The following is a 13,210-nucleotide window of genomic DNA, read 5'->3' on the forward strand; positions in this document are numbered from 1 at the left end:
TTTTCAAAATAAACACTTTGTAAGTCTTTATTTTGGCCGTTTTTGTACCAAAAATTAACCGAACCGAGCCCTCCTTGAAACTGAACCAAAACGAAATGTGATTTTAGTGTACCGTTACACCCCTAATTTGCCTGCTGCCTTTCATGCCAGAGTATTACACTAAAAATCCTATGATAAAAAGAGACAGTTACAGCAGTTTTGTTCAAACTTTGTAAATGACATGTGCAAATTAATAAAATAGTGATATTTTGTTTGATCTATGCGTTGAAGATGACTCTGAGCGCCGACCACACCCAGTTTTAGCTTAAATTTCTGTAAAACTGGCTGATCTGTGGTAATTTTAGCCATCTTTAGCATTTAGCTGATAGCTGTGACAGTTATCTTGCATCAGATCGACTCCAAATGCTAACAAGCTGTAGACGATCATCCAGTGACTACTTTCTGAAAGTTTCATTAAAATCCATCTAGTGGTTCATGACGCATTTGGCTATCAGACAGTGAGACTCGACTGTAACAATTGATGACAAAAGTTAACAGATTTTTCATGATCCGTTACTGTGGTGGTGCTCAGTGTTTGGGTTGGGGAAGACTTTAATTTACCATCCATCCATTATCTTTTACCCGCTTCTTCCATCTTGGGTCACGGGGGTCGCCAGTGCCCATGTCCAGCAATCACTGTGCAAGGGGCGGGGTACACCCTGGACAGGTCGCAAGTCCATCACAGGGCCACATAGAGACAAACAAGACAAACAACCATTCATTCTCTCACTCACACCTAGGGACAATTTAGAGTTACCAATCAGCCTAACATAGTGTTACATCATGTTCAGCCCCCTTTTTGGCATTTGCACTTGGTAGCAGGTAGGGCTGGGCGATGTATCGAATATACTCGATGTATCTCGAGTTTTTCAATTTACGATGGTTAAAATGGCTCTATCGCAACCATCGAGTATAAATTGTCATTCAAATAATAAGCTTTCCGCATCTAATTCACTGTGAGTTTTGTTTATCCGACACGCAATGAATGCATCACTACTCCCTGCCCCCTCCCAACCTGAAAATGTTCCGCATGACCCGCTGTGGGGAGCATGCGCATATGGACTTGGAGAGAGGAAAAAATATGGCGACAGCGGGAGATTCAGGTGAGCGGGTGAATGAGACGATAACTGAAGAGTCCGATGAACTAGTTCCGAAGAGAAACAGCACTAGATCAATAATCTGGCAGTGGTTTGGATTTTACAAGGAGGATGTTGAACAAGATGCGGTAATTTGCAAAACGTGTCGTAAAACCATTGCCACGAAAGGAAGCAGTACCACAAATTTATTTCACCACCTAAGAAGTCATCCACTGCAAAATGAAGAATGTTGTAAACTCCGTATGTCCACGTCTCCCCACACAACAAAGAAAAAGTTAAATGATATAGCTGCGAAGCAGATGACACTAGCTTCTTCGTTTGCCAAAGCCATCCCGTATGACAGAAAAAGTACAAAGTGGAGAGAAATCACTGACGAAGTAACAAAATATATCGCCAAAGACATGGCTCCTGTCAGTGTTGTGGAAAAGCCTGGATTCAAAAATCTCATTAAGACTCTTGATGCAAAATACGACTTGCCAGGTCGCAAGTTCTTTGCAGAAAAAGCGCTGCCAGAGTTGTACGTTTCAGTAAGAGAAAACGTAGGCCAGCAGCTAACAAACGTGAACTTCTTCTCAACAACCACAGACCTGTGGACCAGCCGCACTTGTGAGCCGTATCTTAGCCTAACTCTACACTACATCGACCAGTGGGAGTTAAGAAGCTTCTGCCTCCAAACAAGTTTTTTCCCTGAAGACCACACAGCAGAGCTAATTGCCCAAGGACTGCAAGATGCGCTCACATCATGGAATTTATCAGAAAGTCGTCAGGTGTGCATCACGACAGACAATGGGAGTAACATAATCAAAGCAACGAGGCTGAATGGGTGGACCAGGCTACAGTGTTTTGGCCATCGGCTGCACCTTGCAATTGGTGAGTATGTTGTACCTTCTTTTATATAGAATATACTCTGAGCATCAGTAGATGTTGGTAGGATTTCATTTGATTTCCCCATTAAATGAACTTTAGATTAAATTGATCTGAAGATTTGAATATCTGAAGATATCAAATTGATATTTGATTTAATAAATTAAATTTTGGTTTAAATTTAAATTTGATTGAATTAAATTTGATTTAATAACTGAAATTGAATTTATTTTTTTATTTTTGTTTACATAAAAAATGAAAAGCATTTCTTTAGTTTTCATACCTCTAAGACATCGGGCAGCATGTTTTTCCTCCTGTAATTGTGTTATGCATCTGCTTAATTAATTTACTGAGCATAAATTGTGAATTGATGTGAAATCTGATATTGCATACATATACACAACTATGTTTTTTGTGATATTATTTATTTACAGCATTATATAGTAATTATTGTTTTGGGGGGTTTTTTCCCTTTATTTTCAGAGAGAAGCATGAAAGACCCCCACATTGAGCGTGCTGTTGCTGTTTGTAAAAAGATTGTAAGCAGTTTTTCATTCAGTTGGAAGAAGAGGAGAGATCTGGCTACTGCGCAGAAAGAACTTAAGATCTCTGCACATCAGCTGATCAGCAAGTCGCCAACTAGATGGGGATCCCGTTACAAAATGATTGACCGGGTGCTGGAACAGGAGCGAGCCATTTCTCAGGTCTTGGCCACAGACAAAAAAACACGACATCTTGTCCTGACTTGGCAAGACCTGGAAGTCCTTGAGTCAGTGCACAAGGCTCTGAAACCCCTTGTGGATTTCACTGATGCCCTTTCAGGGGAGGACTATGTCACAGTGTCATATGTCAAACCTGTGCTACATCTCTTCCATACAAGCATCTTGGCAGTTCATGAAGATGACACTCCACTGACCCAGTCCATCAAAGTCTCCATCCTGGACTACCTTCATGAGAAATTTGATGACCCTTCCACTGACACCCTTCTGGACATGGCATCATTAGTTGATCCCAGATTTAAAACAACGTACATTACCACAGAGAAGTTGGAGGAAATTAAGAACAGAGCCCTAAAGGAGATGGAGGCAGATGTCATGCTGTCTGATCAAGGTGCCCCAGGTTTGCCTGCTTCACAGCCCAGTGAAATGGAAGTGGTATCAGAGCCAGATGCACCAAAAAAGAAAACACTTGGAAGTTTCTTTAAAAAGGCCAAAACATCCTCTTCCAAAACTGCATCATCACTTAGACAACTAATGGACGCAGAACTTTCTGCCTACTTGCAGTCTGTGAATGCCGACAGTGAATCTGATCCACTGTTGTGGTGGAAAGGCCATGAAGAAATATTCCCAAATGTGAAACAGCTGGCAAAAAAGTATCTGTGTGTACCTGCTACTAGCTCCCCATCAGAAAGGGTATTTAGTACTAGGGGTGCACCGATTTCAATTTTCAGGCCGATCACCGATCACCGATTTTTTGAAAGTCTGAACTGCCGATTCCGATTTTGGCCGATACCGATTTTTTTTTATAAGCAACTGTGTCAGGTGTTACAAGATCACAATGCACCTTCAATTTACCAATCTTATTTTATTGTAAAACATACCCTTGAAAAATACCCTAGAAACAATACAAACTTGTTGTTTTAACTTGTCATGAGGTAGTATTCTGAAATATAAATGAAGTTTACACAATTTTTGTTAAAACTATAAAATTAACTAAAAAAAATGTTCAGTTCCTTCAACTCTTTCACTTGTTACATTTAAAAAAAAAAAAAGATAATGCAACAAGTGTAACATTTTCAAGTCAGTGGGTAATAAGAACTAACACTGGTAAGTTAGTTCTCACAGACTTTTTCCAGTCACTTTCATTAGTGGCAGGTTTTTCTTGATGAACAAAAGCATTTCTGCTTTGTCACCAGACAGGCGACTTCTTTTCTCATCTACTACATGTCCAGCCAAGCTAAACAGGCGCTCGCTTTCAACGCTTGTGCATGGGGCAGAGAGATAGGTTCGGGCAAGTAGAGCAAGATGAGGGAAACGATTTTCATTGATCTTCCAGTAGACCAATGGGTCCTGGCTCCTTTCGACAGGAACCTCAGATAGGTAGTTCTGTACCTGCATAGCTGAAGGGCTGGCCAGCTGTTGCTCCTGTTCAATGTTCTCCTTTAAGATTTCGTCGTGAGCTGCAAACAGTAGACTACGCCTTTTGGCTGCAGGTTCATCTATATCAGGAGGTCCCACTTCAGAGGATGTTCCTGCAGCAGGTGTGCATCTGGTCTCCCCCTCTGCAAGTTTGGTCAAAAGGAGCAGTTTCACGTCATCTTTCACCTCTGCTGAGAAGTAGCGATTCTTGTACCTTGTTTTGCATAAACAAAGAAAGATGGGTCAATCATTGTGTTTTGTATACATTAACAGTTTTTATGACTTGCATGTAAATAAAGAAATGCATTTCAATCAATAAATTTTTATTTTTAATTTAATTTAAATGTTTGTTGAAATATAGTAGTAGGCTAGAAGTCATTATGGCTAAAATAGAATGTTAATAGTTACTTGCCTTGGATCCAGAACAGTGGCCAAGCTGTACAGGGGCTCATGCTCAATGTTGCTGAATCTTCTCACAACAGCCTCCAGCAACGTAGCTTTGGCTGTACCCACGCCACGGTCTGTGCTCGCTTGCCTCTCCAAAATCCGCTTGAGTGCAGTGATGGCTGGGATGACATCTGCTGCTGTAGCTGTTGATGAGCTAATCTCCTTTGTGAGTTCCTCAAAAGGTGCAAGAATGGTGAGCACATTGTCCAGTAGCTCCCACTGGTGTGCTGTGAGTGTGGCTGGTAACTCATGCTCAGCAGCATACACGCCAATAGCACGTCTCTGCTCCAACAGCGACTGCAGCATGTAGACTGTGCTGTTCCACCTCGTTGAAACGTCTTGCTGTAATCGTTTCCTGGGTTGACCTAACTGTGTCTGTATGTCATAAAGTCGGGAATAGGCAAGTGATGAATGCTTAAAATGTCCAACAATTCTCCTTCCTGTTGCCACCATGTCTGTGATGCTGCGCTGCGCCAGCTGTCCCTCATTTACAACCAGTTGCAGTGTGTGTGCCAGGCAGGGTAAACTTTTCAGGTTGATATCATCCAGCGCTTTGGCCATATTACGAGCATTATCCCGTAAAACAACGTGAACTCTTCCATGATCGATTTCCCAGTGATTCAGCATCGCCTTAAACTCTGCTGATAAATTGGCCGCAGTGTGAGACCCTGCCATTTCTTTACAGTTTAAGAGTACTTGATGACGTTCGAACTGTTCGTCAATCCACTGTGCAGTAAAACTTAACATGGACATTAAACTTACATCAGAAGTCCAGATGTCTGTTGTAAAGCTGAGTGTATTTGTATTAGCTTTTAGCAGGCTGCGGGTGTCTCTCGAAACTTGGCTGAACAACTCCGGTAATGCAACATCAGAAAAATATTTCCGACTCGGCATATTATATCGTGGGCACACGTGCTGCATCAAGCTTCTAAAACCTTTGTCCTCAACGACTGAAAATGGCTGGTTGTCTAATGCCATGAACTCCATCACTTTCCTCGTGGTAGCTTTGCTCTTTTCGTTGCTCATAAAAGCTAACAGCGACCCACCGACTGCCTCTTTGTTAGCGCTAGCTTTAGCATTAGCCTTAGCTTGGTTGCTCTCTTCAAACATTGCATACTTGGCGGCGTGGTGATTTCTTAAATGGCGAACGAGGTTTGTTGTATTAAAGGTTTTGGTGGTGGCTCCACCACGACTTACTTCGGCTTTACACGAATTGCAAATTGCGATCTTTGGCTCATTTTCTTTTACAGCGTAGAACTTCCAAACCGACGACATGGCTGCTCCGAGTGACCTGTGTGTGAGCTCTCACAGTGGAGCAAAAGGGGACAGCAGCTGATTTTCAGACCTTTCCGGAGGCAGATAAGATCGGTGGATAAAATCGGCTTCTCATTTAAAGATCGGCCGATCGCCGATCTCCCCAAATTAAGGAAATCGGGGCCGATCGATCGGCCGGCCGATTTATCGGTGCACCCCTACTTTTTTTTGCTTGTTTATCTTGTTTATTAAAGGTATAGTGTTGACCACAGTAAGAGACAGTGGTACCAATTTAATTACTGAAGAAGATTTGTGTGCAACTGATGGTTTCAATAAAACATTTTAAACTTATTCTGATTTTGTATTCAATTTCAAAAAAACATCAATGGTCTGTTTGAATAGAGTACACCAGTGACATTTTAAATACTAGTTTAAAGTAACACTGGAGATTATTTATTAATATTGTGATATATATCGTGTATCGTGATATAGCAAAATAATATTGGGATATTAGATTTTCCTCATATCGCCCAGCCCTAGTAGCAGGCCAAACTGACAAAAACCATGCAGAATAATGTAGTATTTTAAGTCCACAGCAGAGAAAGCTATGCAGTCTCTGTAAGTAGGTCTAGGAAAAATAATATTGGTATTTGTATCGTTTATCAGCCAAATAAGTTTTAACATATCGGCATATCAGATATCGGCCACACATCCAATATCGTGCATCCCTAATTTTAATAATAATAATACATAAAGTGCCATGTGTTGTCATCATTGTATGTTCCCATACAAAGACGAAATTGGCTCTCTGCATTTAACCCATCGCACCTGGGATACACCCAGGTGGAGCAGTGGGCAGCTATGCAAGTGCCCGGCGAGCAATTTTACAGCTTTAACTTCCATCCATCCATCCATCCATCCATCCATTATCTTTACCCACTTCTTCTTTTTCATCACAATATTAAATAGCAGCAGAAAATGATCATTTTGTTAACATTTTAAATACTTCGATGTCAATGACATGAACTGTACATATTAAGCATTAAGCAGTACTAATGGGACAGCCTGATGGCAAGCAAAAATTTGACAATCAAACTTCATATGCTATCCATCCATCCATCCATTATTTTTTCCGGCTTCTTCCTTTCCAGGTTGAGGGGTCACTGGTGCCCATTTCCAATTGTCACTGTGCGAGAGGTGGGGTACACTTAGGTTGTTTTCACACCTGATAGTCCGGTAGACTCGGTTCGGTTGGAGACCAATATTCATAACATTTTGTTCACATTTGAGCTGGTGCGTTTGCATTCACACTGCACTGTGCAGTCGAATCAACCTGTTGAACCAACCTGTTCCCCCTCTCGCCTGTGGGGGCGCTGCACCAAGAACTACTGAAAGAAACGACACAAAAACCTCTGAAGACACGTCTTCTTCTTCTTCTGTAAATAAAAATAAAAACGAAATGGCATCAAGTTTTAGCAGTTTTAGGAGTTATATTTTGTCATTTTTCAACAATGGATTCAGCATGAGCAGAAGATGAGGCAGAAGACCATGGAGAATATTGTTTTTCACACAAGGTAGCTGACGGCTCCATATAAAGGTAAAAGAAACGCGTGTTTGTTTGCCCTGCGCTGTACTCCACTTCTTGCTTGTGGAGCGGGCCCGGTCGGATTGCATTCACACTGTACTCGAACCACGCTGGAGTTTTCTTCTACGGGACTGAGACCTAGGTTTTAGCCCGGGCCAGAGTTCGTCTTTTTTGTTCCGTGACAGAGTTCGATGGCGCGTTCACACCTCCCCAAACAAAACGGATTTCCTAGGAAATCGAGCTAGAGTTCGATTAAAGCGGACTAAACAGGGCTGGTATGAATGCACCCTTAGGGACAATTTAGAGTTACCAGTCAGTCTAACATGCAAGCTTTTGATCTGTGGGAGGAAACTGGGTGTACCTGGAGAAAACTCACATGCACAGAGATAACATGCAAACTCCACCCAGAAAGGTCCTGGGCCAGGATTCACTCCGGCAGCCTTCTTGCCCAAAGGCAACAGCTCTACCAAATTAGCCACCAAGCTGCATATGTTATAGAAAATTTGCCCAAATCATTAAAAACAAGTGGAATACCATCTCAGCAGAAAAGCAGCATATGGCTACAGAATTACATTGTAGGGCAACACAAGACTGGTACACACAGCTGCATGCCATCCCAGAGCAATGCATCCAAAAACAACAACAACTGCCCACTGCAAATTTAATTTAATTTAAATTTAACATTGTGGTGTATTTCTAGGACTCCCACAAAAAAACCTGCTAAGCAGAACAAATACCCATGTCCTACCAGTAAGCTTTAGTGTGACAACCACAGTCAAAACTCTGATATTCAGCAGCTGTTGATGTTTGGAAATGTTACTTGCTCATGTCCTGTGAGATATGACCATGCACATTTCTTCAAAACAATATTAGTGAGGTGGCACAGGCTAATATAATCTGATAACTGTGCAGGGTACACAAACATGAGCAACAAGAGCTTGCCAGCTATTATTCAGCTGTATTGTGCTGCTGAAGGATGACATTCAAGTGGCTTGGATGTTTTTAAAAAAAGTATATCAGGATACAAAAAGGGTGTGTAATGCTTTTGCATGCCATCCCCCAAAACACAAATGGTTTCATTGTAAATACAGTACTGGCCTCATTTGGAAAATATGGCCATGTGGTGAGACTTTTTTTTTTTTTCAGTCATGTTTAAAAGTGATATTTTGTAATCTCCCATCAGAATTGCAGATTTTCTACACATTGCATCACTGAAAACAAAGTATGTTTGCAGTTTAACACAGTATTTGCTGACATCATCTCGACTCCTGAGGAAAACAACTTGTATCTTTCAGTGCAAATGAACCAACATAAAAAGTAGAAAGTAGAACTGTATATTTGTTGGAAGGAATTTCATCAATAACTACTTAAACTGAGCTTGTAGATCTAAAATGCAAAAGGGTTTTACATCACGGCCAAAGAATTGATGACTCAGTGCAGAGCATAATAAATATGTTAGCTTAAGCTAAAATAAAGTTAAAAGAAATGGTTGAAAATGGACCAAAATGTGAGAGAACTCTATAGAGTTTTAACTCCATTGCGGTTCCAATTAAAGAGCTCTTCTCCTATTTTCAGCCTCAGACATAAACGTTTAGAGCAAAGCACCAATTGTCTGTTTGTGTAAAACTAAGTTATCTCCTAACTTGAGTCTGACTGCGTGTCACGCCGAACAACTTGGCTAACGTTAACCACCTATCTATGAAAATGCACTACAAAAACACTGAATGGTTACAAAATGTCTCGGGTTGGAGACGAACAACTAGCCCGCTCGATATGTGTTAGTTTTCAGTGCGACAGGCTGGTTTAGTCTCGGTTAGCCTGGGTGAGCTTCAGGGGAGAGGAGCTAGTTTATCCCTTCGAGAAAGAGGCTAGTCCGGCGGCGGGGGGCAGCTTTGACCAGCAGCTAGCCTGGTTCTGTTCAGTCATGCCACGTCTTACCTGATTGGTAATGATGGACACCGCTTTTTTAATCTCCTTCAGGAAAGTATTGATGTGTTAAAGCGTCTGGAACAAGATGCCCGCGTAGGGGATCCTAGCTAGCCCGTAGCTAATTATATTTTCCCCAAACAGAAGCTAGCTTAGCTGGATAAAAACCGCCGTGCCCTGTTGGAATAGCATTTCTGCATCCGAACATTGTCAATTAGCACTGCCAGGCTAACGGAGTGCAGCGCGCTTAGCCCCACCTTCTTTTTATATTCGCTTTTGTGATTGGCTAACGGCGATGTCTCTTTCTTTCGATTGGATACGATTACTGTCAATCAAACGCACTGCAGCTGTTGCTGTTCTGCGTTTCTACCAAAAAATCTTCTCCCTTGTTGTTGTGGGGTGGGGGACATCATTCCATTTACAAAAATGTATTTAATTACTTTTCTTATTGTGCCACTATAAAATAATAATATTGCTTATAATATGATTTGTTTTAAATTTGTAAGATGCATTCATATTCATATAAATTTGTGAAACTGTATAGTTCATACACAGTAAAAGTCAAAAGTTGCTGCGTATAAAAGCAAATATGAATTCAAAATAAATTTTTTGGATTGAATGAAACAGTTTATTAAGTCACAGGTTTTCACAAGGCAGTCACAACAGTCTACATATTTTGCATGTGAACGTGATCAAGTGTCATTCACCACTGCTTCTGATCTTCTGATGTATCCATTAAGCATGTCTGTGGTGAAGAGCTGCAGAGTAATTTGGAAGGTTGTGCAGCTCACTGCAGGATGCAATCTGTTTCCTGCTCAAACAGATGGGCCTCCTACATGTTCTCTGCGTTCTGCACCCAAAACCCCATCTCAGAACAAGTCCAAAATAGCTATTTATGGTAGAATGCAAAACCAATTTTGTCTCAGTTTTGTCACACTGTAGACATTAAATAATAAACCTGAGCTGTTTTTTTTTTTGTTTTTTTTGTTTTTTTACTGAGGCCCAGCATAAATTATAATCAAAACAAAACTGCTCATATGAATTGTGCATCTTTATTTTTTTTCATCAGTGGATTATCATTTCACAGGACAGTCTGATCTGAGCAACACATCTGCTTTGGCTTCCTCTTCTGTGCAAATGTGTTTAATATGGTTGTCATACCAGGTGATACAGTGATTCTTTTTAAAAATAGACACTGTACATCACTAACTACCTTCATAATTCACTAAAATAGGTCATTTTACTGTGGGGTGTCAGATAAATGAAGTAAATTGTGCCACCTGCAGGGCTGCAAGTGAAGCATGCCTGCTGTGACGTGCCAGTTTTAAAAAAAGGCCTCTTTCATTCTTTTTTTATTTCCATCATGACTGTTTCTATTTCATTCCATTGCTGTTGCTTTGCCTTTGGGCAAAAATCTTAAAGAATGCTGATCTTAGCATGGTTTCCTTTAAGAAAAGACACATCCCTGACTTGTCCGTTACAGGGAAAGAAAAAAAAAAGCATTTGTACATGTGTTGTTAAAGTGGGAATTGAATTCAGTACAGTGCACCTGCCTCTGGGAATTACTTTGACATGCATCTGAAAGTAAACAGAAGCCAAATCCACTGAGGTGATCACCAATGTTAAACATTAAGCATCTTGTGGGTTGAGAGCTGCAGTTTGAGCACAAAACATTGTAAATAATTCATCCATAAAATGAATCAAACCTTTGGATTTATTTAAAAACCTTGTATTTACTTCATCTTAACACAATTTTTTTTTTTTTTTGTCCCTATAAAAACTTTTTTTTGTCCTTTTTGAGAACTCTTTTATAGCAACACATTAAGGCCAAGAAAATGGATGGCAGTTTCTTTATTCAATAAAGTGTTTCCTCTTACAGTTTAGATTTTTGGACTGATATTTACAGACTGGCAGTGTGAACAGAGGACTACACTTACAGATGTCTAGTTTTGTCGCTTGTGACACAGTTTGACATGAAAGCAGTGCTGTTAGAGGGAAGTGTTCACAATAATACAATTGCCTTTTATTATTTCACACATAAATATTAAGACATAAGTTACACAACTGGCACTCTTGTTGACAGCACAGCACTACAAAATCATCAGATGGAGATCTAGACATTCGTTAGATTGCACAACCAAGCAACATTGTAAACAAATGGACCGAACTCATTTAATAGGCGAGTCCAGGATTTCTTGATAATCCTGCCGAATTGCCCTGCTCACTCTGTACAGCTTGACTCCGGTTAGAGTGAACACGCTGACCATGATGACCAGGCCTCCGATCACGTCGTACACAGACGGGATCATCCTCAGGACGATGAGCTGCAGAAACATGGAGACCACAATCTCTAGGTGCTGCACGGTGCTAACTAAGGCTGCATGAAACTTATTCAGAGCGTAATAGACTCCGAGGAATGCCACCGTGGAGCAGATACAGATCCCGATTAAATAGCCCCAGGTCTCTCCATCCAAAGGGATGATAGGCTCCTGCATGATAAACATGGTGGAAGCTCCCCACACTGTGCCCGTCCATCCAAAGGTAAAAAGCGCCGTCCACATGCTGACCCGCTCCTTGATGGCTCTGTAGACGATCATGGAGAGGGCTGCGGTCAAGCCTGCCATTACTGTCATTGTATAGCCAAAAGCCTCCTTCCAGAACCCCAGGCTGGACTTTTCCTCATCCGCCACATTTGGCACCATAACGAGGCACAGACCAAACACGCTACCCACGACCGTGACCACATCTGTATAGCTCAGCCTCTCATCCAGCAGCAGGAACGCCAATATTGCACTGAAAACTGTGGTGGAGGCACGCCACATGATGGTGCCATTACTGGGGGGTACAATGGCAAAGGACGTGTAGGCGCAAGTGATTGAGATCACATTGCAGACCCCGTAGAAGAAGAGACGTAATCGGTAGCCTTTGGGGCCGAAGGGCGCCTCGTGGTAGTAGAAGACCACCAGGATGGACAACACTTGGATCACAGAGCGAATGAAGAGTAGCTCCAGGGAGGGAACTTTTGAGCGGTCTGCTGCTAAACGAGTAATCAGAGACACACAGCCATGAGCCACAGCTGCCCCAAACAAGGCCATCCAGGTTACTCTGGAGGCCAGCACATTAGCCTCGCCAAAGCTAGCCAGCTGGCCCTCAACCCCTTTGTCTTTTTGCACACTTGGCTGCTTAGGCTGAGTCTCCATGGTTCCAAAGAAAGTCCTACCACCTTTAGAGTCCGACACCAGCCTTTTACCAGCATTTGCTTCTGCAAAGGTGCCAAAGTCCTCAAAGGAGGGTGCATCATCATACCCTTCATCCCCAGGCTGGGGGAAGTGAGTGGCATATTTGACTGTCACCGTATTTGGGTGGATCTTGACCCTCTTTTTTGAGCCATACTGAAGTGAAGATGAAGATCCATCCATGATTTCAGGATTATAGATGAGGCAGTCTGAAAAAGGAAGAGAAAATATTCACATTTGAGCAGCGAAACAGAGGTTTTCCTTAGTTTTATAAATAGGCTACACATCTCTTGTGAGCTCATTGAAGCCAAGCAGCAAACACTCTGAGGGTGATGCAGTCTGATGGGAATTACATAACATGAATCCACAGAGAGGCTGATGTGGGCCACTTAGGAGCTGAATGGAGTGGTGCACAGTAATAGAGCAATCCTTGAATAAATTACTGTGTAAAAAAAAAAAAAGGAGGGAAATGACGCCAAAGTGTTTAAATGATGGTTTCTGGATACAATCACCTGCAAAAGGTTTTCATTTTAATAGCACAAATTACTTAATATTCATATTTTTAGGCGAAACCTGGGGGTATTTGGTACAATATGTACTATATTTTTGTTTTTTCACTTGCAA

General features: G+C 41.5%; 2 protein-coding genes across 2 annotated transcripts in view; both read right to left on the minus strand.

Moving 5' to 3' along the window:
• nck1b (NCK adaptor protein 1b) overlaps positions 1 to 9,435 on the minus strand; it is a 40,239-nt gene extending 30,804 nt beyond the window's left edge. The window contains exon 1 of the mRNA XM_037693836.1: positions 9,363 to 9,435. The gene's annotated coding sequence lies outside the window, so the exon portion shown is untranslated. The remainder of the gene's footprint in view (positions 1 to 9,362) is intronic.
• Positions 9,436 to 11,123: 1,688 nt separating this feature from the next.
• slc35g2b (solute carrier family 35 member G2b) lies at positions 11,124 to 12,769 on the minus strand. The gene has a single exon (XM_037693783.1). The coding sequence runs from the start codon at positions 12,767 to 12,769 to the stop codon at positions 11,519 to 11,521; it is 1,251 nt and encodes a 416-aa protein (XP_037549711.1). The 3' UTR covers positions 11,124 to 11,518.
• Between the last annotated feature and the right edge of the window lie 441 nt (positions 12,770 to 13,210).

Source organism: Nematolebias whitei, chromosome 20, assembly GCF_014905685.2.
Source record: "Nematolebias whitei isolate Nwh7 chromosome 20, NemWhi1, whole genome shotgun sequence".
Lineage (NCBI taxonomy): Eukaryota > Metazoa > Chordata > Actinopteri > Cyprinodontiformes > Rivulidae > Nematolebias > Nematolebias whitei.

Coding starts and splice junctions, on each gene's coding strand:
- slc35g2b (XM_037693783.1), bottom strand. CDS start 12,769: ATGGATGGATCTTCATCTTCACTTCAGTATGGCTCAAAAAAGAGGGTC.